Raw genomic sequence first — 26,975 nt, 5'->3', positions numbered from 1 at the left:
TCTCTCTCTCTATCTGTATCTGTCTCTCTCTGTCTCTCTCTCTCTCTGTCTCTCTGTCTGTATCTCTATCTGCATCTGTCTGTCTATATCTCTCTCTGTGCCTCTCTCTCTATCTGTGCCTCTCTCTCTATCTGTCTCACTCTCTTTCTCTATCTGTCTCTCTCTGTATCTGTATCTCTCTCTATCTGTCTCGCTCTCTCTCTCTCTATCTGTCTCTCTCTCAATTTCTGAATATTCAAGCTGTATTGGGACTTTTGGTTTGCCTCAATGACCTAGAAAATTATCTCAAGCTTCCTGTTATAAGATGTAACTTCTGCCAAGCTTGACATTAGCTAATTTAGCAGATGTGTGTAGTCTAATTTACCACAGTGTGTAATATAACACAGAATGACCAGACCTACACAGTGTGTAGTCTAACACAGAATGACCAGACCTCCACAGTGTGTAGTCTAACACAGAATGACCAGACCTCCAAGGTGTGTAGTCTAACACAGAATGACCAGACCTCCACAGTGTGTAGTCTAACACAGAATGACCAGACCAGACCACCACAGTGTGTAGTCTAACACAGAATGACCAGACCTCCAAGGTGTGTAGTATAACACAGAATGACCAGACAGACCTCCACAGTGTGTAGTATAACACAGAATGACCAGACCTCCACAGTGTGTAGTGTAACACAGAATGACCAGACCAGACCTCCACAGTGTGTAGTATAACACAGAATGACCAGACCTCCACAGTGTGTAGTGTAACACAGAATGACCAGACCAGACCTCCACAGTGTGTAGTATAACACAGAATGACCAGACCTCCACAGTGTGTAGTCTAACACAGAATGACCAGACCTCCACAGTGTGTAGTCTAACACAGAATGACCAGACCAGACCTCCAAGGTGTGTCGTCTAACACAGAATGACCAGACCAGACCACCACAGTGTGTAGTATAATACAGAATGACCAGACCTCTACAGTGTGTAGTATAACACAGAATGACCAGACCAGACCTCCACAGTGTGTAGTATAACACAGAATGACCAGACAAACCTCCACAGTGTGTAGTATAACACAGAATGACCAGACCTCCACAGTGTGTAGTATAATACAGAATGACCAGACCTCCACAGTGTGTAGTATAACACAGAATGACCAGACCTCCACAGTGTGTAGTCTAACACAGAATGACCAGACCTCCAAGGTGTGTAGTCTAACACAGAATGACCAGACCTCCAAGGTGTGCCGTCTAACACAGAATGACCAGACCAGACCACCACAGTGTGTAGTATAATACAGAATGACCAGACCTCTACAGTGTGTAGTCTAACACAGAATGACCAGACCTCCACAGTGTGTAGTATAACACAGAATGACCAGACCTCCACAGTGTGTAGTCTAACACAGAATGACCAGACCTCTACAGTGTGTAGTCTAACACAGAATGACCAGACCTCCACAGTGTGTAGTATAACACAGAATGACCAGACCTCCACAGTGTGTAGTATAACACAGAATGACCAGACCTCCACAGTGTGTAGTCTAACACAGAATGACCAGACCTACACAGTGTGTAGTATAACACAGAATGACCAGACCTCCACAGTGTGTAGTCTAACACAGAATGACCAGACCTACACAGTGTGTAGTATAACACAGAATGACCAGACCTCCACAGTGTGTAGTATAACACAGAATGACCAGACCAGACCTCCACAGTGTGTAATATAACACAGAATGACCAGACCTCCACAGTGTGTAGTCTAACACAGAATGACCAGACTTCCTGTCTGTCTGAAAAACAGGGTAATATGACAAATGCTCACAGGAGTTGACATTCAGTCATGACACTCATAGCCCATAGCACTCATCTAGTAGTGAAAGTGTCCTGATGTTGAAGGGAAGTTGTTTTCTCCCTCAGCGTTCAGTTGTTGCTCATGTCTGACTGTGTACGTCTCTCTTGGACCGTTGATGCGTCACACTGTAATCAGTGCTGTGTACAGTTTGATGGAATCACTGTGTGTTTGGCAGGGAGCCTAGACTTCATTACGTCTGTCTGTCTGTCTGTCTGTCTGTCTGTCTCTCTCTCTCTCTCTCTCTCTCTCTCTCTCTCTCTATCTCTCTCTCTATCTCTCTCTGTATCTCTCTCTGTATCTCTCTCTCTGTGTCTCTCTGTGTCTCTCTGTCTCTCTGTGTCTCTCTGTCTCTCTCTGTCTCTCTCTCTCTCTCTCTCTCTCTCTCTCTCTCTCTCTATCTGTGTCTCTCTGTATCTCTCTCTCTGTGTCTCTCTCTCTCTCTGTGTCTCTGTCTGTGTCTCTCTCTCTGTATCTCTCTGTCTCTCTGTGTCTCTCTGTCACTCTCTCTGTCTCTCTCCCTCTGTCTCTCTCTCTCTGTCTCCCTCTGTCTCTCTCTCTCTATCTGTATCTGTCTCTCTCTGTCTCTCTCTCTCTCTGTCTCTCTGTCTCTCTCTGTCTCTCTGTCTGTATCTCTATCTGTATCTGTCTGTCTATATCTCTCTCTGTGCCTCTCTCTCTATCTGTGCCTCTCTCTCTATCTGTCTCACTCTCTTTCTCTATCTGTCTCTCTCTGTATCTGTATCTCTCTCTATCTGTCTCGCTCTCTCTCTCTCTATCTGTCTCTCTCTCAATTTCTGAATATTCAAGCTGTATTGGGACTTTTGGTTTGCCTCAATGACCTAGAAAATGATCTCAAGCTTCCTGTTATAAGATGTAACTTCTGCCAAGCTTGACATTAGCTAATTTAGCAGATGTGTGTAGTGTGTAGTCTAATTTACCACAGTGTGTAATATAACACAGAATGACCAGACCTACACAGTGTGTAGTCTAACACAGAATGACCAGACCTCCAAGGTGTGTCGTCTAACACAGAATGACCAGACCACCACAGTGTGTAGTATAACACAGAATGACCAGACCAGACCACCACAGTGTGTAGTGTAACACAGAATGACCAGACCAGACCTACACAGTGTGTAGTCTAACACAGAATGACCAGACCAGACCTCCAAGGTGTGTAGTCTAACACAGAATGACCAGACCTCCACAGTGTGTAGTCTAACACAGAATGACCAGACCAGACCTCCACAGTGTGTAGTCTAACACAGAATGACCAGACCTCCACAGTGTGTAGTCTAACACAGAATGACCAGACCAGACCTCCACAGTGTGTAGTCGAACACAGAATGACCAGACCTCCACAGTGTGTAGTATAACACAGAATGACCAGACCTCTACAGTGTGTAGTATAACACAGAATGACCAGACCTCCACAGTGTGTAGTATAACACAGAATGACCAGACCTCCACAGTGTGTAATATAACACAGAATGACCAGACCTCCACAGTGTGTAGTATAACACAGAATGACCAGACCTCTACAGTGTGTAGTATAACACAGAATGACCAGACCTCCACAGTGTGTAGTATAACACAGAATGACCAGACCTCCACAGTGTGTAATATAACACAGAATGACCAGACCAGACCTCCACAGTGTGTAGTCTAACACAGAATGACCAGACTTCCTGTCTGTCTGAAAAACAGGGTAATATGACAAATGCTCACAGGAGTTGACATTCAGTCATGACACTCATAGCCCATAGCACTCATCTAGTAGTGAAAGTGTCCTGATGTTGAAGGGAAGTTGTTTTCTCCCTCAGCGTTCAGTTGTTGCTCATGTCTGACTGTTTACGTCTCTCTTGGACCGTTGATGCGTCACACTGTAATCAGTGCTGTGTACAGTTTGATGGAATCACTGTGTGTTTGGCAGGGAGCCTAGACTTCATTACGTCATGTCTCATCTGTCTCTGTGTTTGTGTCTGTGTCTGTGTCTGTCTCTGTCTCTGTCTCTGTCTCTGTCTCTGTGTCTGTGTCTGTGTCATGTCTCTGTGTCTGTGTCATGTCTCTGTTTCTGTGTCATGTCTCTGTGTCATGTCTCTGTTTCTGTGTCATGTCTCTGTGTCATGTCTCTGTTTCTGTGTCATGTCTCTGTGTCTCTGTCTCTGTGTCATGTCTCTGTGTCTCTGTGTCATGTCTCTGTGTCATGTCTCTGTGTCTGTGTCATGTCTCTGTGTCATGTCTCTGTGTCATGTCTCTGTCTGTGTCTCTGTCTGTGTCTCTGTGTGTTCCAGGACTTCAGGTGCTGCAGACCGTCCAGACCTCTGTGGTGCTCCAGCTCACCCTGCCTCCAGGCCAGGGACCCTGCAGCTCCTCCCTCCACTCCAGCCTGCAGACCTCTCTACTCCACGACATGAGGGCCCAGGGTCTCTGCAGCCTGCAGGTTGGTGTGTGTGTGTCTGCGTGTGTGTGTGTCTGTCTGTGTGTGTGTGTGTGTCTCTTTGTGTGTCTCTGTGTGTGTCTGTGTGTGTGTGTCTGAATGTCTGCCATCTACTGTTGCAATAAACGATAGTGAAAACCATGTGTAACTTGCTTTGAATGGAAAGGTGCCTGCAGGAGATATTCCAGAACCTGAACTAATGCAAAACACACGTTCTTAGAAAACGCTCAACTCATTAACTACAGATGTATTCATAAACGCAGCTCTATAAACCCTCTAGAAAATACACATGTATGATTTATTGATTTATTGATTTATTGATTTAATGATCTGGACTTTATTGATTTGCTGTTTATTGATTTATTGATTTACTGTTTTGTACCACAGCTAGTTGTCTATAGTTGACTAAGGAAGTCTTGTCTGAGACAGAACTGTAGCGTAGAGCAGCTTGATGCACAAGGACCCCCACTGGACAGGACGCTGGTTGACTAGCTACAGATGTAGGATCTTCATTTGAGCCAGTTTGCTACAGCAGGAAAATAGTCCTCCAGCAACAGGAAATATTCATTGTTTTGTTGATTATAATTCTTGAGTAATTTTGTAATGGTTGATATCTTTTTCATAAAGGAAAATCAAGTCTGAAAGTGGGAATTACAAACTTCAGAAGCCTTTTTAAACCTCAAATACACTACAAGTTTAAAATGTCCTGCGTTGCAGGAAAGTTCACCTGCAGCAGGGAGATCAAATTAAGATTGTGCATCTGTACAGGTTGTCTGACTACTGTAATGTTCATCTCTGTGTCAGTGTGTGATGAGTCTGTACAGGTTGTCTGACTACTGTAATGTTCAGCTCTGTGTCAGTGTGTGATGAGTATGTACAGGTTGTCTGACTACTGTAATGTTCATCTCTGTGTCAGTATGTCATGAGTCTGTACAGGTTGTCTGACTACTGTGACGTTCAGCTCTGTGTCAGTGTGTGATGAGTCTGTGTAGGTTGTCTGACAACTGGGATGTTCAGCTCTGTGTCAGTGTGTGATGAGTCTGTACAGGTTGTCTGACTACTGTGATGTTCATCTCTGTGTCAGTGTGTGATGAGTCTGTACAGGTTGTCTGACTACTGTGTCTCTCCTGTTCTAGCTGACGTCCGTCTCTGTGTCCGTGTGTGATGAGTCGTCCGTCTCTGTAGAGTGTGTGAGTGAGGAAAGCGTCAGTGTTCAGGTCAGCTGGAGGGCTCTTCTCTCAGACCTTCCCGTCTCTGTTCTGCCTGACCTGCATGACGTCGGTAAGGAGCACAGACAACATTTCAGAAATATTTCTCAATGAAAAACACCAAAAAATACTGTCTCACACCCTTTAAATATGTCTCAAGACTAGTTTATACATTTTAAACTTTGACTTTGTGTGTGTATTTTCTTGGAGGTCTGCCAAAGTGCATTTTCATGTTTCATTTAATGGAACAACAGAAGTATTTGTGGATTTGAGTCATTAGTGATTTATCTGTTTCCAGATGTAGCGCTCAGTGAGGACAGGCTGTTGGATGGGGTGCTAGGCCTGATGGGTAGTGACCCCTACCGCTCCATCTTGACCTCTGAACCCAGAGTCCTCTCTACCTCAGCACCCAACTTTGGCTGTTCCCATGGCTACCAGCGTGTTGGAACAGGATGTGGTACGTCCTTATTACCTTTCCCCCTAAAACAACCTGGCCTGAACTACTGTATATCAGTTCATATGAAATGAAAGTGCATACTGACTGATTTACTAAAGGTCACGACTCGGTTGACAGCATTATTAATAACTGAATGTATAACACACACCCTCTCTTTCTCTCTCCTCTCTCTTTTCTCTTTGTCCTCTCTCCCTCTTTTCTCACTCTCCTCACTCTCTCTCCCCTGCTTTCTTTTCCCTACTCTCTCTCTCTCTCTCTCTCTCCCTCTCTTTCTCTTCTCCCTCTCTCTCCCTCTATCTTTCTCTTCTCCCTACTTCTCTCGTTCCCTCATCATTCTTTTCTCTTTCTTTCTTTCTTTTCTCTCTCCCTCCATCTTTCTTTTCTCCCTCTCTCTCTGTTTTCTCTCCCTCTCTCTCTCTTTGCGCTCTCTCTCCCTCTTTGCTCTCTCGCCCCCTCTCTCTCTCCCTCTCGCTCTCTCTCTCCCTCTTTCTTCTCTCTCTCTCTCCTCCCCTATAGTGGTGTGTCCTGCGGGTATGTTTTCCAGTGGAGGTGTGTGTTCTCCCTGTCCTCAGGGCTCCTACCAAGACCAGGAGGGGTCAGACTTCTGTACCATGTGTCCTAAAGGCACGTCCACTAACGGAGCTTCCACTGCCACACACTGTGAGTGAGGAGATAGGAGACATGGAACACGTTCCTTATTACCACTGGCGTTCTGTTGCTCAGCTCACCCAGTGTTAGAGAGCACTTTATTATTCTGTAGATCTATGATATTTACTAAGGTCCAGGACCGTGGTACTATCCCCTAAACATAGGCAGCTTAACTGCTCAGCTCACCCAGTGTTAGAGAGCACTTTATTATTCTGTAGATCTATGATATTTACTAAGGTCTAGGACCGTGGTCCTATCCCCTAAACATAGGCAGCTTAACTGCTCAGCTCACCCAGTGTTAGAGAGCACTTTATTATTCTGTAGATCTATGATATTTACTAAGGTCTAGGACCGTGGTCCTATCCCCTAAACATAGGCAGCTTAACTGCTCAGCTCACCCAGTGTTAGAGAGCAGTTTATTATTCTGTAGATCTATGATATTTACTAAGGTCCAGGACCGTGGTACTATCCCCTAAACATAGGCAGCTTAACTGCTCAGCTCACCCAGTGTTAGAGAGCACTTTATTATTCTGTAGATCTATGATATTTACTAAGGTCTAGGACCGTGGTCCTATCCCCTAAACATAGGCAGCTTAACTGCTCAGCTCACCCAGTGTTAGAGAGCACTTTATTATTCTGTAGATCTATGATATTTACTAAGGTCTAGGACCGTGGTCCTATCCCCTAAACATAGGCAGCTTAACTGCTCAGCTCACCCAGTGTTAGAGAGCAGTTTATTATTCTGTAGATCTATGATATTTACTAAGGTCTAGGACCGTGGTCCTATCCCCTAAACATAGGCAGCTTAACTGCTCAGCTCACCCAGTGTTAGAGAGCAGTTTATTATTCTGTAGATCTATGATATTTACTAAGGTCCAGGACCGTGGTCCTATCCCCTAAACATAGGCAGCTTAACTGCTCAGCTCACCCAGTGTTAGAGAGCACTTTATTATTCTGTAGATCTATGATATTTACTAAGGTCTAGGACCGTGGTCCTATCCCCTAAACATAGGCAGCTTAACTGCTCAGCTCACCCAGTGTTAGAGAGCACTTTATTATTCTGTAGATCTATGATATTTACTAAGGTCCAGGACCGTGGTCCTATCCCCTAAACATAGGCAGCTTAACTGCTCAGCTCACCCAGTGTTAGAGAGCACTTTATTATTCTGTAGATCTATGATATTTACTAAGGTCCAGGACCATGGTCCTATCCCCTAAACATAGGCAGCTTAACTGCTCAGCTCACCCAGTGTTAGAGAGCAGTTTATTATTCTGTAGATCTATGATATTTACTAAGGTCTAGGACCGTGGTCCTATCCCCTAAACATAGGCAGCTTAACTGCTCAGCTCACCACTGTTTTGTAATGTCCAGGTTTGACAGAGTGCCAGCGCAGTGGCCTGAGGTGTTCAGAGGGAGGGGACTTCCTGTCGGCCCAGCAGGACATCCAGACCAGGAGGTGGCGCTGTGTCACATCCAGCGGAGAACAGCTGGAGTGGACAACCACTGGCCAGCCTCTGTCTGAGGGAGAATGTTCAGGTACTGTCTGGGTCAGCGTTTTAAGAACAAAGAGTATCTTGTATTGCTGCCCCAGAAAGTGAATGTATTGTCTCTGTGGACTGGACACAAACAAACAGTTTGAGCGTGAAGTTCTGAGTCCGGTGACTCAGGTCTATTGAAGTATTCTTTGTGGACCAGTGTTTTAACACATGGCTGAAACATCAACAGATACCTGAGTCACACTGGATGCGTCCCAAATGGAGCCATACTTCCTGTTTTGGCCAGGGACCATTGGGCTTTGGACAAAAGTAGTGTACTGCGTAGGGTGCCAGTATGGACCACTTCCTGTGACTCAGGTTCTGTCCGAGGATCACTAGAGAGAGACTAAACCCAGGAATCATGTTCAACAATGTTATGAGGATTTGAAGCACTGACAACTGAGGTTAAGAGTTTTGTGTGTGACCTCTACTTGTGCTGCTAGGCTCTGAGTCAACAGTTCAAAGGTGAAACCTTTCTTGAACTTTTTTTTTTTTTTAACTTAAAGGAACTCGTATTACGTCAAGTGGTATATTTCTCCATATTATATATACAGTGCAGGAATGACTGAAGTGCTAAGAGCAATGTGACGTTGTTGTGTAAAGCAAGAGGAAAAACACATTCAAAAACAACAAAATTAATTTCTGAAGTTTGGCTATTTTTTGTTGTTGTTGTGTATCCTAATATTTCCCTTTCTCCTTCTACAGTTCTGGAGAGGTTTGAGACAGTTCCCAGATCAGCGTTTTCTCCAGCAGCAGAAGACTATGTCGTCCTCAGCTCAGAGGCGTCAGACACGACCACGGAGAAACAACTCAGGACGTGTGTCTCAGGTGAGGTCACTGTGGAAAGTTACATTTAAAAAAAATTATAAGTTGTCGTCTTTCCACAATAAAAGGATGTGTCACAAATGGCCCCCGATTCCCTGTAGTGTGTTACTCACTACAGGCCTATGGACCCTGGTCAAAAGTCATACACTATATAAGGAATAGGGTGCAATTTCTGACTCACTACAAGTGTTTATATACCAAAACCACTAGTGTAAAACATTGGTTATGTTTGTGTCACTCCGCAGCTTGTGCCCAGGTCCAGACTTGTCTTTACGTCGTCCTTTACGCTGAAGAAGGACAAAGTCACTGTGAACTCTACAGCACCGACGCTGCTAACATCCGATGCCAAACCTCTGAGCAAGTATGGGACGTCCACAATCTGTCTTTTTCTCCGTCCACAGTGTGGACCCGTCCCAAATGGGACCCACGTTTCTTATATCGTGCTCTGTGGGCTCTGGCCAAAAGCAGTGGTGGAAAAAGTACTCAGTTGTTATACTTGAGTCAAAGTGAAGATACCTTTATAGAAAATAACTTGAGTAAAAGTCATCCATAATTTCTATAAAAAGTAAAGTTCAGATACCCTAAAAAAAAAAAACTTAAGTAGTACTTTTAAAGTATTTTTAGTGAAGTACTTTACACCACTGGTCAAAAGCAGTGCTCTATAAAGGGTGTAGGGTGCTATTTGGGAAGCAACCTATGTCATGTTGGTGTGTTGTACACAGAGCTTTCATCAGGCATTACCTACACAGCTGGTTCTGGACCCCTGATTCACACTACAGGAGATAGAAGAGGGTTCTGGACCCCTGATTCACACTACAGGAGATAGAAGAGGGTTCTGTACCCCTGATTCACACTACAGGAGATGGAAGAGGGTTCTGGACCCCTGATTCACACTACAGGAGATAGAAGAGGGTTCTGGACCCCTGATTCACACTACAGGAGATGGAAGAGGGTTCTGTACCCCTGATTCACACTACAGGAGATAGAAGAGGGTTCTGTACCCCTGATTCACACTACAGGAGATGGAAGAGGGTTCTGTACCCCTGATTCACACTACAGGAGATAGAAGAGGGTTACAGGGTCATTAGCTGGCTCTGGACCCCTGATTCACACTACAGGAGATGGAAGAGGGTTCTGTACCCCTGATTCACACTACAGGAGATAGAAGAGGGTTACAGGGTCATTAGCTGGCTCTGGACCCCTGATTCACACTACAGGAGATAGAAGAGGGTTCTGGACCCCTGATTCACACTACAGGAGATAGAAGAGGGTTCTGGACCCCTGATTCACACTACAGGAGATAGAAGAGGGTTCTGGAACCCTGATTCACACTACAGGAGATAGAAGAGGGTTCTGGACCCCTGATTCACACTACAGGAGATAGAAGAGGGTTCTGGAACCCTGATTCACACTACAGGAGATAGAAGAGGGTTACAGGGTCATTAGCTGGCTCTGGACCCCTGATTCACACTACAGGAGATAGAAGAGGGTTACAGGGTCATTAGCTGGCTCTGGACCCCTGATTCACACTACAGGAGATAGACGAGGGTTACAGGGTCATTAGCTGGCTCTGGACCCCTGATTCACACTACAGGAGATAGACGAGGGTTACAGGGTCATTAGCTGGCTCTGGACCCCTGATTCACACTACAGGAGATAGACGAGGGTTACAGGGTCATTAGCTGGCTCTGGACCCCTGATTCACACTACAGGAGATAGACGAGGGTTACAGGGTCATTAGCTGGCTCTGGACCCCTGATTCACACTAAAGGAGATAGACAAGGGTTACAGGGTCATTAGCTGGCTCTGGACCCCTGATTCACACTACAGGAGCTATAAGAGAGTTACAGGGTCATTAGCTGGCTCTGGACCCCTGATTCACACTACAGGAGATAGACGAGGGTTACAGGGTCATTAGCTGGCTCTGGACCCCTGATTCACACTACAGGAGATAGACGAGGGTTACAGGGTCATTAGCTGGCTCTGGACCCCTGATTCACACTAAAGGAGATAGACGAGGGTTACAGGGTCATTAGCTGGCTCTGGACCCCTGATTCACACTACAGGAGATAGACGAGGGTTACAGGGTCATTAGCTGGCTCTGGACCCCTGATTCACACTACAGGAGATAGACGAGGGTTACAGGGTCATTAGCTGGCTCTGGACCCCTGATTCACACTAAAGGAGATAGACGACGGTTACAGGGTCATTAGCTGGCTCTGGACCCCTGATTCACACTACAGGAGATAGACGAGGGTTACAGGGTCATTAGCTGGCTCTGGACCCCTGATTCACACTACAGGAGATAGACGAGGGTTACAGGGTCATTAGCTGGCTCTGGACCCCTGATTCACACTAAAGGAGATAGACGAGGGTTACAGGGTCATTAGCTGGCTCTGGACCCCTGATTCACACTAAAGGAGATAGACGAGGGTTCTGGACCCCTGATTCACACTACAGGAGATAGAAGAGGGTTACAGGGTCATTAGGGGTCATCTAATCAAACGAGGAACATCACTATAATCTCTCAGAAATGTTACTATCGTATTATATTAAATTATTCATTGCAGAACAAATCAACACACCAAAGTGACATAGTAGGTTTGATGCTTTCGAAACTGTTTGGCTGTGACTGCTGTTTCCATTAGATATTGTTGGGTTGTGTGATAACTCTTTCAAGTGTCCCCTTTGCTTGTGATTCCCAGACCAAAGGGTTCCTGGGAAATGCAGGTGCTGATATGTTCCAGAACCTGAGCTGTTCTCTGAAGGTGAACGGGGCTGACAGACAGAACGTCACGGTCATCAGGAAGAAAGGTTCAGTATGAGCTTGTTTGTCCTCTTGTAAAGTGACTCTGCTGAAATCCACAATGTCCATCCTGTTCTTTGTCCTCCTCTCTCATAACAGTCCATGAAGTCCTCTCTCTCTCTAGCTCCTCTCAGTAGAATAAGGAATTCACCTACTGCACAGACATGAATCTGTTTCATTTTCTCCTGCTCTAAATACAGCTGTGTTTCTCTACCAGACCATGAGAATCAGTCTCTCTCTGTGTCATAGGTCATGAATTCACCACTAAGGCCCAGAAGACCTTTGAAAGGTTGAGTTTCCGTAAGGCCAGTTCTGGTGTGTACCGTACCATGGTGTTTGCAGCTGAAGGAACCACTCTGACCGACGTCCATCGTTTCTGTCAGGACGAGTGTACCCAGAACACCTGCTGTGACGGCTTCATCCTCAACCAGAACGTTCTCAGCGGAGGTAAAAGCCTGTAGCCTGAGTGCCAGTCTGTTTGTGCTAGCATGCCCAACTCCTTGTCATGCCAAGACATCAATGGAGTGGACAAGAGCACAAACGAACCGAGCTAAAAAGGCTGTGTCATATGTGAAGACAGGATCCAGAACCTCATTGTGTGATGCTGTTACTAAGTGGTCATATGTGAAGACAGCATCCAGAACCACATTGTGTGATGCTGTTACTAAGTGGTCATATGTGAAGACAGCATCCAGAACCTCATTGTGTGATGCTGTTACTAAGTGGTCATATGTGAAAACAGCATCCAGAACCACATTGTGTGATGCTGTTACTAAGTGGTCATATGTGAAGACAGCATCCAGAACCTCATTGTGTGATGCTGTTACTAAGTGGTCATATGTGAAGACAGCATCCAGAACCTCATTGTATGATGCTGTTACTAAGTGGTCATATGTGAAGACAGCATCCAGAACCTCATTGTGTGATGCTGTTACTAAGTGGTCATATGTGAAGACAGCATCCAGAACCTCATTGTGTGATGCTGTAACTAAGTGGTCATATGTGAAGACAGCATCCAGAACCACATTGTGTGATGCTGTTACTAAGTGGTCATATGTGAAGACAGCATCCAGAACCTCATTGTGTGATGCTGTTACGAAGTGGTCATATGTGAAGACAGCATCCAGAACCACATTGTGTGATGCTGTAACTAAGTGGTCATATGTGAAGACAGCATCCAGAACCACATTGTGTGATGCTGTAACTAAGTGGTCATATGTGAAGACAGCATCCAGAACCACATTGTGTGATGCTGTAACTAAGTGGTCATATGTGAAGACAGCATCCAGAACCACATTGTGTGATGCTGTAACTAAGTGGTCATATGTGAAGACAGCATCCAGAACCACATTGTGTGATGCTGTTACTAAGTGGTCATATGTGAAGACAGCATCCACAACCACATTGTGTGATGCTGTAACGAAGTGGTCATATGTGAAGACAGCATCCAGAACCACATTGTGTGATGCTGTTACTCAGTGGTTATGAAGTGTTACTCTGTAACTAAGTGGTCATATGTGAAGACAGCATCCAGAACCACATTGTGTGATGCTGTAACTAAGTGGTCATATGTGAAGACAGCATCCAGAACCACATTGTGTGATGCTGTAACTAAGTGGTCATATGTGAAGACAGCATCCAGAACCACATTGTGTGATGCTGTTACTAAGTGGTCATATGTGAAGACAGCATCCAGAACCACATTGTGTGATGCTGTAACGAAGTGGTCATATGTGAAGACAGCATCCAGAACCACATTGTGTGATGCTGTTACTAAGTGGTCATATGTGAAGACAGCATCCAGAACCACATTGTGTGATGCTGCTTAGTGAGGAAGCTCATACACTTATTGAATCTTAGCCCATTTCCAATAGGTTGGATATTTCATCAATAAGGCCTGAGGGGGTGTGGTATATGGCCAATATAACACGACTAAGAGCTGTTTTTAATTATTATTTTATTTAACCTTTATTTAACTAGGCAAGTCAGTTAAGAACAAATTCTTATTTACAATGACGGCCTACCCCGGTCAAACCCGAACGATGCTGGGCCAATTGTGCGCCACCCTATGGGACTCCCAATCACGTCCGGATGTGATACAGCCTGGAATTGAACCAGGGACTGTAGTGACGCATCTTGCACTGAGATGCAGTGCCTTAGACCGCAACGTCAATAGGGGCCCCAAGATATAGCCCTTAGACGTGTTATATTGGCCATATATCACAAACTCCCCAGGTGCCTTATTGCTATTATAAACAGGTTACCTACTTAATTAGAGCAGTACAAATAAATATTTTGTCATACCCATGATATATGGTCTAATATACCACGGCTTACAGCCAATCAGCATTCAGGGCTCGAACCACCCAGTTTATAAAAAACAATGCACATCATGAACCAATGTAAATCTCAATATATTATATTTTATTATCATTGATGAGCAATTAAATTCTTCAAATCTTCCCCTCCTCTCTCTCTCTTTCTATCTCTCTCTCTCTCTGTCTCTCTGTCTCTCTGTCTCTCTGTCTCTCTGTCTCTCTTTCTCTCTCTGTCTCTCTGTCTCTCTCTGTCCGTCCAGGTACCATTATGTGTGGTCTGCTGAGCTACCCAGACATGTTGCTATGCAGTGAGGCAGACTGGGACGTGTCTGGCCTGGCCAAGGCGAACAGGATCTGTGGGGCTGGAGTCACCTACAATAAACTGCAGAAACAGTTCATCTTTAACTTTGGAGGACAAGACTTCACTATCAGTAAGGATATCTACCTAGACTATTACCGTAACATTAAAGGACCGTTTCCCAGACACAGATTAAACCTATTCCTGGACTTAAAAGCTCAATTAAAAAGGATCTCCATTGGAAATATTTTGTGGTCAAAGACTAGGCTGAAGCTGTGTCCAGGAAACCTGCCTGTACAGTATAGATGGAATAGATGATGATACTATAATCTAACTACAGTATGTGGTTATGAAGTGTTACTCTACTCTGTTACTAAGTGGTTATGAAGTGTTACTCTACTCTGTAACTAAGTGGTTATGAAGTGTTACTCTACTCTGTAACTAAGTGGTTATGAAGTGTTACTCTACTCTGTAACTAAGTGGTTATGAAGTGTTACTCTACTCTGTTACTAAGTGGTTATGAAGTGTTACTCTACTCTGTAACTAAGTGGTTATGAAGTGTTACTCTACTCTGTAACTAAGTGGTTATGAAGTGTTACTCTACTCTGTAACTAAGTGGTTATGAAGTGTTACTCTACTCTGTAACTAAGTGGTTATGAAGTGTTACTCTGTAACTAAGTGGTTATGAAGTGTTACTCTACTCTGTAACTAAGTGGTTATGAAGTGTTACTCTACTCTGTTACTGAGTGGTTATGAAGTGTTACTCTACTCTGTAACTAAGTGGTTATGAAGTGTTACTCTACTCTGTAACTAAGTGGTTATGAAGTGTTACTCTACTCTGTAACTAAGTGGTTATGAAGTGTTACTCTACTCTGTTACTGAGTGGTTATGAAGTGTTACTCTGTAACTAAGTGGTTATGAAGTGTTACTCTACTCTGTTACTAAGTGGTTATGAAGTGTTACTCTGTAACTAAGTGGTTATGAAGTGTTACTCTACTCTGTAACTAAGTGGTTATGAAGTGTTACTCTACTCTGTAACTAAGTGGTTATGAAGTGTTACTCTACTCTGTAACTAAGTGGTTATGAAGTGTTACTCTACTCTGTAACTAAGTGGTTATGAAGTGTTACTCTGCTCTGTAACTAAGTGGTTATGAAGTGTTACTCTACTCTGTAACTAAGTGGTTATGAAGTGTTACTCTGTAACTAAGTGGTTATGAAGTGTTACTCTGTAACTAAGTGGTTATGAAGTGTTACTCTGTAACTAAGTGGTTATGAAGTGTTACTCTACTCTGTAACTAAGTGGTTATGAAGTGTTACTCTACTCTGTAACTAAGTGGTTATGAAGTGTTACTCTACTCTGTTACTGAGTGGTTATGAAGTGTTACTCTGTAACTAAGTGGTTATGAAGTGTTACTCTACTCTGTTACTAAGTGGTTATGAAGTGTTACTCTGTAACTAAGTGGTTATGAAGTGTTACTCTACTCTGTAACTAAGTGGTTATGAAGTGTTACTCTACTCTGTAACTAAGTGGTTATGAAGTGTTACTCTACTCTGTAACTAAGTGGTTATGAAGTGTTACTCTACTCTGTAACTAAGTGGTTATGAAGTGTTACTCTGCTCTGTAACTAAGTGGTTATGAAGTGTTACTCTACTCTGTAACTAAGTGGTTATGAAGTGTTACTCTGTAACTAAGTGGTTATGAAGTGTTACTCTGTAACTAAGTGGTTATGAAGTGTTACTCTGTAACTAAGTGGTTATGAAGTGTTACTCTGTAACTAAGTGGTTATGAAGTGTTACTCTACTCTGTAACTAAGTGGTTATGAATTGTTACTCTACTCTGTAACTAAGTGGTTATGAAGTGTTACTCTACTCTGTAACTAAGTGGTAATGAAGTGTTACTCTGTAACTAAGTGGTTATGAAGTGTTACTCTACTCTGTAACTAAGTGGTTATGAATTGTTACTCTACTCTGTAACTAAGTGGTTATGAATTGTTACTCTACTCTGTAACTAAGTGGTTATGAATTGTTACTCTACTCTGTAACTAAGTGGTAATGAAGTGTTACTCTGTAACTAAGTGGTTATGAATTGTTACTCTACTCTGTAACTAAGTGGTTATGAATTGTTACTCTACTCTGTAACTAAGTGGTTATGAAGTGTTACTCTACTCTGTTACTAAGTGGTTATGAAGTGTTACTCTACTCTGTAACTAAGTGGTTATGAAGTGTTACTCTACTCTGTAACTAAGTGGTTATGAAGTGTTACTCTACTCTGTAACTAAGTGGTTATGAAGTGTTACTCTACTCTGTAACTAAGTGGTTATGAAGTGTTACTCTGTAACTAAGTGGTTATGAAGTGTTACTCTACTCTGTAACTAAGTGGTTATGAAGTGTTACTCTACTCTGTTACTGAGTGGTTATGAAGTGTTACTCTACTCTGTAACTAAGTGGTTATGAAGTGTTACTCTACTCTGTAACTAAGTGGTTATGAAGTGTTACTCTACTCTGTAACTAAGTGGTTATGAAGTGTTACTCTACTCTGTTACTGAGTGGTTATGAAGTGTTACTCTGTAACTAAGTGGTTATGAAGTGTTACTCTACTCTGTTACTAAGTGGTTATGAAGTGTTACTCTGTAACTAAGTGGTTATGAAGTGTTACTCTACTCTGTAACTAAGTGGTTATGAAGTGTTACTCTACTCTGTAACTAAGTGGTTATGAAGTGTTACTCTACTCTGTAACTAAGTGGTTATGAAGTGTTACTCTACTCTGTAACTAAGTGGTTATGAAGTGTTACTCTGCTCTGTAACTAAGTGGTTATGAAGTGTTACTCTACTCTGTAACTAAGTGGTTATGAAGTGTTACTCTGTAACTAAGTGGTTATGAAGTGTTACTCTGTAACTAAGTGGTTATGAAGTGTTACTCTGTAACTAAGTGGTTATGAAGTGTTACTCTACTCTGTAACTAAGTGGTTATGAAGTGTTACTCTACTCTGTAACTAAGTGGTTATGAAGTGTTACTCTACTCTGTTACTGAGTGGTTATGAAGTGTTACTCTGTAACTAAGTGGTTATGAAGTGTTACTCTACTCTGTTACTAAGTGGTTATGAAGTGTTACTCTGTAACTAAGTGGTTATGAAGTGTTACTCTACTCTGTAACTAAGTGGTTATGAAGTGTTACTCTACTCTGTAACTAAGTGGTTATGAAGTGTTACTCTACTCTGTAACTAAGTGGTTATGAAGTGTTACTCTACTCTGTAACTAAGTGGTTATGAAGTGTTACTCTGCTCTGTAACTAAGTGGTTATGAAGTGTTACTCTACTCTGTAACTAAGTGGTTATGAAGTGTTACTCTGTAACTAAGTGGTTATGAAGTGTTACTCTGTAACTAAGTGGTTATGAAGTGTTACTCTGTAACTAAGTGGTTATGAAGTGTTACTCTGTAACTAAGTGGTTATGAAGTGTTACTCTACTCTGTAACTAAGTGGTTATGAATTGTTACTCTACTCTGTAACTAAGTGGTTATGAAGTGTTACTCTACTCTGTAACTAAGTGGTAATGAAGTGTTACTCTGTAACTAAGTGGTTATGAAGTGTTACTCTACTCTGTAACTAAGTGGTTATGAATTGTTACTCTACTCTGTAACTAAGTGGTTATGAATTGTTACTCTACTCTGTAACTAAGTGGTTATGAATTGTTACTCTACTCTGTAACTAAGTGGTAATGAAGTGTTACTCTGTAACTAAGTGGTTATGAATTGTTACTCTACTCTGTAACTAAGTGGTTATGAATTGTTACTCTACTCTGTAACTAAGTGGTTATGAAGTGTTACTCTACTCTGTAACTAAGTGGTTATGAATTGTTACTCTGTAACTAAGTGGTTATGAATTGTTACTCTGTAACTAAGTGGTTATGAAGTGTTACTCTGTAACTAAGTGGTTATGAAGTGTTACTCTGTAACTAAGTGGTTATGAAGTGTTACTCTGTAACTAAGTGGTTATGAAGTGTTACTCTCTAAGTGGTTATGAAGTGTTACTCTCTAAGTGGTTATAAAGTGTTACTCTGTAACTAAGTGGTTAAAAATCAAATCAAATCAAATTTTATTTGTCACATACACATGGTTAGCAGATGTTAATGCGAGTGTAGCGAAATGCTTGTGCTTTTAGTTCCGACAATGCAGTAATAACCAACAAGTAATCTAACTAACAATTCCAAAACTACTGTCTTATACACACAAGTGTAAGGGGATAAAGAATATGTACATAAAGATATATGAATGAGTGATGGTACAGAGCGGCATAGGCAAGATACAGTAGATGGTATCGAGTACAGTATATACATGAGGTGAGTATGTAAACAAAGTGGCATAGTTAAAGTGGCTAGTGATACATGTATTACATAAAGATGCAGTAGATGATACAGTATATACGTATACATATGAGATGAATAATGTAGGGTATGTAAACATTATATTAGGTAGCATTGTTTAAAGTGGCTAGTGATATATTTTACATCATTTCCCATCAATTCCCATTATTAAAGTGGCTGGAGTTGAGTCAGTGTGTTGGCAGCAGCCACTCAATGTTAGTGGTGGCTGTTTAACAGTCTGATGGCCTTGAGATAGAAGCTGTTTTTCAGTCTCTCGGTCCCAGCTTTTATGCACCTGTACTGACCTCGCCTTCTGGATGATAGCGGGGTGAACAGGCAGTGGCTCGGGTGGTTGTTGTCCTTGATGATCTTTATGGCCTTCCTGTAACATCGGGTGGTGTAGGTGTCCTGGAGGGCTGGTAGTTTGCCCCCGGTGATGCGTTGTGCAGACCTCACTACCCTCTGGAGAGCCTTACGGTTGTGGGCGGAGCAGTTACCGTACCAGGCGGTGATACAGCCCGCCAGGATGCTCTCGATTGTGCATCTGTAGAAGTTTGTGCTTTTGGTGACAAGCCAAATTTCTTCTGCCTCCTGAGGTTGAAGAGGCACTGCTGCGCCTTCTTCACGATGCTGTCTGTGTGAGTGGACCAATTCAGTTTGTCTGTGATGTGTTTGCCGAGGAACTTAAAACTTGCTACCCTCTCCACTACTGTTCCATCGATGTGGATAGGGGGGTGTTCCCTCTGCTGTTTCCTGAAGTCCACAATCATCTCCTTAGTTTTGTTGACGTTGAGTGTGAGGTTATTTTCCTGACACCACACTCCGAGGGCCCTCACCTCCTCCCTGTAGGCCGTCTCGTCGTTGTTGGTAATCAAGCCTACCACTGTTGTGTCGTCCGCAAACTTGATGATTGAGTTGGAGGCGTGCGTGGCCACGCAGTCGTGGGTGAAAAGGGAGTACAGGAGAGGGCTCAGAACGCACCCTTGTGGGGCCCCAGTGTTGAGGATCAGCAGGGTGGAGATGTTGTTGCCTACCCTCACCACCTGGGGGCGGCCCGTCAGGAAGTCCAGTACCCAGTTGCACAGGGCAGGGTCGAGACCCAGGGTCTCGAGCTTGATGACGAGCTTGGAGGGTACTATGATGTTAAATGCCGAGCTGTAGTCGACTCACATAGGTATTTCTCTTGTCCAGATGGGTTAGGGCAGCGTGCAGTGTGGTTGAGATTGCATCGTCTGTGGACCTATTTGGGCGGTAAGCAAATTGGAGTGGGTCTAGGGTGTCAGGTAGGGTGGAGGTGATATGGTCCTTGACTAGTCTCTCAAAGCACTTCATGATGACGGAAGTGAGTGCTACGGGGCGGTAGTCGTTTAGCTCAGTTACCTTAGCTTTCTTGGGAACAGGAACAATGGTGGCCCCCTTGAAGCATGTGGGAACAGCAGACTGGGATAGGGATTGATTGAATATGTCCGTAAACACACCAGCCAGCTGGTCTGCGCATGCTCTGAGGGTGCGGCTGGGGATGCAGTCTGGGCCTGCAGCCTTGCGAGGGTTAACACGTTTAAATGTTTTACTCACCTCGGCTGCAGTGAAGGAGAGTCCGCATGTTTTAGTTGCGGGCCGTGTCAGTGGCACTGTATTGTCCTCAAAGTGGGCAAAAAAGTTATTTAGTCTGCCTGGGAGCAGGACATCCTGGTCCGTGACTGGGCTGGTTTTCTTTTTGTAGTCCGTGATTGACTGTAGACCCTGCCACATACCTGTTGTGTCTGAGCCGTTGAATTGAGATTCTACTTTGTCTCTATACTGACAAAGTAGTGTTACTCTGTAACTAAGTGGTTATGAAGTGTTACTCTGTAAATAAGTGGTTATGAAGTGTTACTCTAACTAAGTGGTTATGAAGTGTTACTCTGTAACTAAGTGGTTATGAAGTGTTACTCTAACTAAGTGGTTATGAAGTGTTACTCTGTAACTAAGTGGTTATGAAGTGTTACTCTGTATCTAAGTGGTTATGAAGTGTTACTCCGTAACTAAGTGGTTATGAAGTGTTACTCTACTCTGTTACTAAGTGGTTATGAAGTGTTACTCTGTTACTAAGTGGTTATGAAGTGTTACTCTGTAACTAAGTGGTTATGAAGTGTTACTCTGTTACTAAGTGGTTATGAAGTGTTACTCTGTAACTAAGTGTTTACGAAGTGTTACTCTACTCTGTAACTAAGTGGTTATGAAGTGTTACTCTGTAACTAAGGGTTTATGAAGTGTTACTCTGTAACTAAGTGGTTATGAAGTGTTACTCTGTAACTAAGTGGTTATGAAGTGTTACTCTGTAACTAAGTGGTTATGAAGTGTTACTCTGTAACTAAGTGGTTATGAAGTGTTACTCTGTAACTAAGTGGTTATGAAGTGTTACTCTGTAACTAAGTGTTTACGAAGTGATGTAATGGTCAGTATGTTTCTCTCACAGCGGATACAGCTCTGCCAACATCAAGCAAGAACAAAACTGACTACCAGACCACCATTATTGGTTTCCAAGGCATTTACCTCTGGAAAGGTGTTGTACATTTCATTCCTTATGCAGATTTATAAAACGATGTACTGCCGAATAAACATTACTGGGTTGTCTTGACTTATCTTTCTCACATGCTAAAATGATCCATGTTTCAGAGTCTGACATGACCACTCGTCCCAAGACCTCCCCAGCCTGTAGCAGTGTCCTCCCACAACAAGCCCCCCGAGTCGTTCTGTCGGGTTAGTTTAGCCTTCTTAATTCTCCTATTACTAGGAGCCAAAACCTAAACCAACTGTTTGTTACGCTGTACCTCATCCTGTCCCGTCCCGTAGATGCAGTGAAGGAGACGTTTGTGGCCCTGGACAGCAGTGCTGTTGTTGTGGACTCTGAACGGGACCTCCCCAGCCTGCAATACTGGATCTTTAAACATCTGTTCTCTGCACAGGAGGCTCAGCTGTGGTGTCTGAAACGTAGGATATATCAGCTTCATGGCTTGCCTTTTGCAAAAGCAATTCACCTTGAATCTCATACACTGAATATTTTAGTTGTTTCTCACTGCTATCACATGGCCTTCATCTTTAGCACTCGTATAATGTGTGTTACAGGTGTCCTCTGTGTGTTTTAGGTGTGTTTCAGGTGTTCTCTGTGTGTTTCAGGCTGTGAGGAGGAGGAGCTGTGCCACTTGGCTGATGTGAGAGATGAGAGCTCAGTGTACTTTACCTGCGCCCTGTACCCAGACACCCAGGTGTGTGGGGCCTACGACAAACCCCTGAGACAGGCCTGCAGCCCTGTGCTCCCCCAGCAACCCCACACCGCTCACACCAAGAAGGGTGAGTCTTTAACTCCAGCAACCGCACACCTCACACACCAAGAAGGGTGAGTTTTTAACTCCAGCAACCCCACGCCTCACACACCAAGAAGGGTTAGTTTTTAACTCCAGCAACCCCACACACCAAGAAGGGTGAGTTTTTAACTCCAGCAACCCCACACACCAAGAAGGGTGAGTTTTTAACTCCAGCAACCCCACACACCAAGAAGGGTGAGTTTTTAACTCCAGCAACCCCACACCTCACACACCAAGAAGGGTGAGTTTTTAACTCCAGCAACCCCACACACCAAGAAGGGTGAGTTTTTAACTCCAGCAGCCCCACACCTCACACACCAAGAAGGGTGAGTTTTTAACTCCAGCAACCCCACACCTCACACACCAAGAAGGGTGAGTTTTTAACTCTAGCAACCCCACACCTCACACACCAAGAAGGGTGAGTTTTTAACTCCAGCAACCCCACACACCAAGAAGGGTGAGTTTTTAACTCCAGCAACCCCACACCTCACACACCAAGAAGGGTGAGTTTTTAACTCCAGCAATCCCACACCTCACACACCAAGAAGGGTGAGTTTTTAACTCCAGCAACCCCACACCTCACACACCAAGAAGGGTGAGTTTTTAACTCCAGCAATCCCACACCTCACACACCAAGAAGGGTGAGTTTTTAACTCCAGCAACCCCACACCTCACACACCAAGAAGGGTGAGTTTTTAACTCCAGCAATCCCACACCTCACACACCAAGAAGGGTGAGTTTTTAACTCCAGCAACCCCACACCTCACACACCAAGAAGGGTGAGTTTTTAACTCCAGCAATCCCACACCTCACACACCAAGAAGGGTGAGTCCACAGAGTCCTATTAAAGTTGTATATATAATTCTATGGTAGAGGTATTTATACTGTACATATTGGTAAAGGGAGGTTACCCTGAAAGCAAATGAATGGTTAGTTTAAGAGCCTTCTATTTAAAACATTTAGACAAATTACGCTCCGGACTTGATATACTACACAAGTTATTATCAATCCAAACTGTTAACAATCATCTGAACATGAAGCCCAGCCGTCACTAGTGTTGTCTTCCCTTCCTCCCTCTACTTCATAATGACTGGCCCAGCCATCACTAGTGTTGTCTTCCCCTCCTCCCTCTACTTCATAATGACTGGCCCAGCCATCACTAGTGTTGTCTTCCCTTCCTCCCTCTACTTCATAATGACTGGCCCAGCCATCACTAGTGTTGTCTTCCCTTCCTCCCTCTACTTCATAATGACTGGCCCAGCCATCACTAGTGTTGTCTTCCCCTCCTCCCTCTACTTCATAATGACTGGCCCAGCCATCACTAGTGTTGTCTTCCCTTCCTCCCTCTACCTCCTGGCCCAGCCATCTACCTCATAATGACTGGCCCAGCCATCACTAGTGTTGTCTTCCCTTCCTCCCTCTACTTCATAATGACTGGCCCAGCCATCACTAGTGTTGTCTTCCCCTGCTCCCTCTACTTCATAATGACTGGCCCAGCCATCACTAGTGTTGTCTTCCCTTCCTCCCTCTACTTCATAATGACTGACCCAGCCATCACTAGTGTTGTCTTCCCTTCCTCCCTCTACCTCATAATGACTGGCCCAGCCATCACTAGTGTTGTCTTCCCCTCCTCCCTCTACTTCATAATGACTGGCCCAGCCATCACTAGTGTTGTCTTCCCTTCCTCCCTCTACTTCATAATGACTGGCCCAGCCATCACTAGTGTTGTCTTCCCTTCCTCCCTCTACTTCATAATGACTGGCCCAGCCATCACTAGTGTTGTCTTCCCCTCCTCCCTCTACTTCATAATGACTGGCCCAGCCATCACTAGTGTTGTCTTCCCTTCCTCCCTCTACTTCATAATGACTGGCCCAGCCATCACTAGTGTTGTCTTCCCTTCCTCCCTCTACTTCATAATGACTGGCCCAGCCATCACTAGTGTTGTCTTCCCTTCCTCCCTCTACTTCATAATGACTGGCCCAGCCATCACTAGTGTTGTCTTCCCCTCCTCCCTCTACTTCATAATGACTGGCCCAGCCATCACTAGTGTTGTCTTCCCTTCCTCCCTCTACCTCATAATGACTGGCCCAGCCATCACTAGTGTTGTCTTCCCTTCCTCCCTCTACTTCATAATGACTGGCCCAGCCATCACTAGTGTTGTCTTCCCCTGCTCCCTCTACTTCATAATGACTGGCCCAGCCATCACTAGTGTTGTCTTCCCTTCCTCCCTCTACTTCATAATGACTGGCCCAGCCATCACTAGTGTTGTCTTCCCTTCCTCCCTCTACTTCATAATGACTGACCCAGCCATCACTAGTGTTGTCTTCCCTTCCTCCCTCTACCTCATAATGACTGGCCCAGCCATCACTAGTGTTGTCTTCCCCTCCTCCCTCTACTTCATAATGACTGGCCCAGCCATCACTAGTGTTGTCTTCCCTTCCTCCCTCTACTTCATAATGACTGGCCCAGCCATCACTAGTGTTGTCTTCCCTTCCTCCCTCTACTTCATAATGACTGGCCCAGCCATCACTAGTGTTGTCTTCCCTTCCTCCTTCTACTTCATAATGACTGGCCCAGCCATCACTAGTGTTGTCTTCCCCTCCTCCCTCTACTTCATAATGACTGGCCCAGCCATCACTAGTGTTGTCTTCCCTTCCTCCCTCTACTTCATAATGACTGGCCCAGCCATCACTAGTGTTGTCTTCCCTTCCTCCCTCTACTTCATAATGACTGGCCCAGCCATCACTAGTGTTGTCTTCCCTTCCTCCTTCTACTTCATAATGACTGGCCCAGCCATCACTAGTGTTGTCTTCCCTTCCTCCCTCTACTTCATAATGACTGGCCCAGCCATCACTAGTGTTGTCTTCCCTTCCTCCCTCTACTTCATAATGACTGGCCCAGCCATCACTAGTGTTGTCTTCCCTTCCTCCCTCTACTTCATAATGACTGGCCCAGCCATCACTAGTGTTGTCTTCCCTTCCTACCTCTACTTCATAATGACTGGCCCAGCCATCACTAGTGTTGTCTTCCCCTGCTCCCTCTACTTCATAATGACTGGCCCAGCCATCACTAGTGTTGTCTTCCCTTCCTCTCTCTACTTCACAATGACTGGCCCAGCCATCACTAGTGTTGTCTTCCCCTGCTCCCTCTACTTCATAATGACTGGCCCAGCCATCACTAGTGTTGTCTTCCCTTCCTCCCTCTACTTCATAATGACTGATGAAGTTGGGAATCCCAGCAGCCTCGCTGTTTGTGATTCTAGGCTTGTTTTGGTCTTGTTCCTAGCAACAGGTCAACAAGGCTGTATATCAGAAGTTAGGACGACTGCCACTGCTTGGCTCTGGCCGACTCCCAAAATGGCACCCTATTCCCTATATAGAGCACTACTTTTGACCAGGGCTCATTTAAAGTACTGCATTATGTAGGGAATAGGGTGCCATTTGGAACACAGACACTTGAGCAGCTCTGCGGGTTGAGAAAGGAGACCTGTGAGTAATGTCGGTAGCGTGATCTTGCTCAAATGACAGCAGGCTGCCTTTTCCAAGGTTACACAAACCCAGGCTGTCCATTTTAGTCGCTGTTGAAAACAACCGCTCTTCTCTGTTGTGATACTGTCTCTTGCTTTTATCTCTCAGCTTGTGTGAATTGGCAAAAGAGGTTTAAAAAAAACAAAAGACAGTTTTGAAGGTTTCCTGTCTGTGTTTATATGCGTAGTGCATACCACTGACAGAGCACCACTGACTTCTTCAGAATTCTCTGTGTTTTTTAATATGTTGTGCCGTGAGTGACTTAGTCGTCTGTGTCACATGCTGTGATTCAAATGGAACCCTATTCCCTATGTAGTGCACTACTTTTGACCAGAGTCCTACGGGGACCCTATTCCCTATGTAGTGCACTACTTTTGACCAGAGTCCTACGGGGACCCTATTCCCTATGTAGTGCACTACTTTTGACCAGAGTCCTACGGGGACCCTATTCCCTATGTAGTGCATTACTTTTGACCAGAGTCCTATGGGGACCCTATTCCCTATGTAGTGCACTACTTTTTACCAGAGTCCTATGGGGACCCTATTCCCTATATAGTGCACTACTTTTGACCAGAGTCTTATGACCATTAGTGGACACATCCAGTGGTTCTACTGGTGGTCACAGCTAACCTGAGTGTCCTGTTAAATTCAATACAGCTCTCTGAAGAGCATCTGCTTTTTCTCTCCCTCCCTCCCTCCCTCCCTCCCTCCCTCCCTCCCTCCCTCCCTCCCTCCCTCCCTCCCTCCCTCCCTCCCTCCCTCCCTCCCTCCCTCCCTCCCTCCCTCCCTCCCTCCCTCCCTCCCTCCCTCCCTTTTCCCCCCCCTCCCTCCCTCCCTCCCTCCCTTTCCCCCCCCTCCCTTTCCCTCCCCCTCTCTCCCTCCCCCTCCCCCTCTCTCCCTTTCCCTCCCCCTCTCTCCCTTTTCCTCCCCCTCTCTCCCTTTCCCTCCCCCTCTCTACCTTTCCCTCCCCCTCTATCCCTCTCTACCTTTCCCTCCCCCTCTCTCCGTCTCTACCTTTCCCTCCCCCTCTCTCCCTCTACCTTTCCCTCCCCCTCTCTCCCTCTACCTTTCCCTCCCCCTCTCTCCCTCTACCTTTCCCTCCCCCTCTTTCCCTCCCCCTCTCTCCCTCTCTACCTTTCCCTCCCCCTCTCTCCCTCTCTACCGTTCCCTCCCCCTCTCTTCCTCTCCACCTTTCCCTCTCCCTCTCTCCCTTTCCCTCCCCTTCTCTCTCTGCTGTCAGACTATTCATTTGCCTGTAACCCAGAGCTCTTGTTATTATTATCGTGCTCTTCACAGCAGCAGTGAAACAGAATGAGCCTCGTTGTGGATGAATTCAAACCATATGATTTTCAGC

At 44.6% G+C, this 26,975-nt stretch overlaps 1 protein-coding gene across 1 annotated transcript in view; it reads left to right on the top strand.

Moving 5' to 3' along the window:
- LOC139404989 (thyroglobulin-like) overlaps window positions 1–26,975 on the top strand; it is a 96,188-nt gene that overhangs the window by 15,917 nt on the left and 53,296 nt on the right. The window contains exons 20-33 of the mRNA XM_071147553.1: window positions 4,145–4,293; window positions 5,427–5,571; window positions 5,797–5,955; window positions 6,472–6,615; window positions 7,976–8,140; window positions 8,845–8,967; window positions 9,210–9,325; window positions 11,670–11,778; window positions 12,020–12,217; window positions 14,349–14,519; window positions 21,206–21,292; window positions 21,406–21,489; window positions 21,589–21,720; window positions 21,907–22,080. Of these exons, the coding sequence (XP_071003654.1) occupies window positions 4,145–4,293; window positions 5,427–5,571; window positions 5,797–5,955; window positions 6,472–6,615; window positions 7,976–8,140; window positions 8,845–8,967; window positions 9,210–9,325; window positions 11,670–11,778; window positions 12,020–12,217; window positions 14,349–14,519; window positions 21,206–21,292; window positions 21,406–21,489; window positions 21,589–21,720; window positions 21,907–22,080 (1,956 nt within the window). The remainder of the gene's footprint in view (window positions 1–4,144; window positions 4,294–5,426; window positions 5,572–5,796; window positions 5,956–6,471; window positions 6,616–7,975; window positions 8,141–8,844; window positions 8,968–9,209; window positions 9,326–11,669; window positions 11,779–12,019; window positions 12,218–14,348; window positions 14,520–21,205; window positions 21,293–21,405; window positions 21,490–21,588; window positions 21,721–21,906; window positions 22,081–26,975) is intronic.

The sequence above is a fragment of the Oncorhynchus clarkii genome, unplaced genomic scaffold (assembly GCF_045791955.1).
Source record: "Oncorhynchus clarkii lewisi isolate Uvic-CL-2024 unplaced genomic scaffold, UVic_Ocla_1.0 unplaced_contig_5292_pilon_pilon, whole genome shotgun sequence".
Classification (NCBI taxonomy): Eukaryota; Metazoa; Chordata; class Actinopteri; order Salmoniformes; family Salmonidae; genus Oncorhynchus; species Oncorhynchus clarkii.
This window is presented reverse-complemented; position numbering and strand designations above follow the sequence as displayed.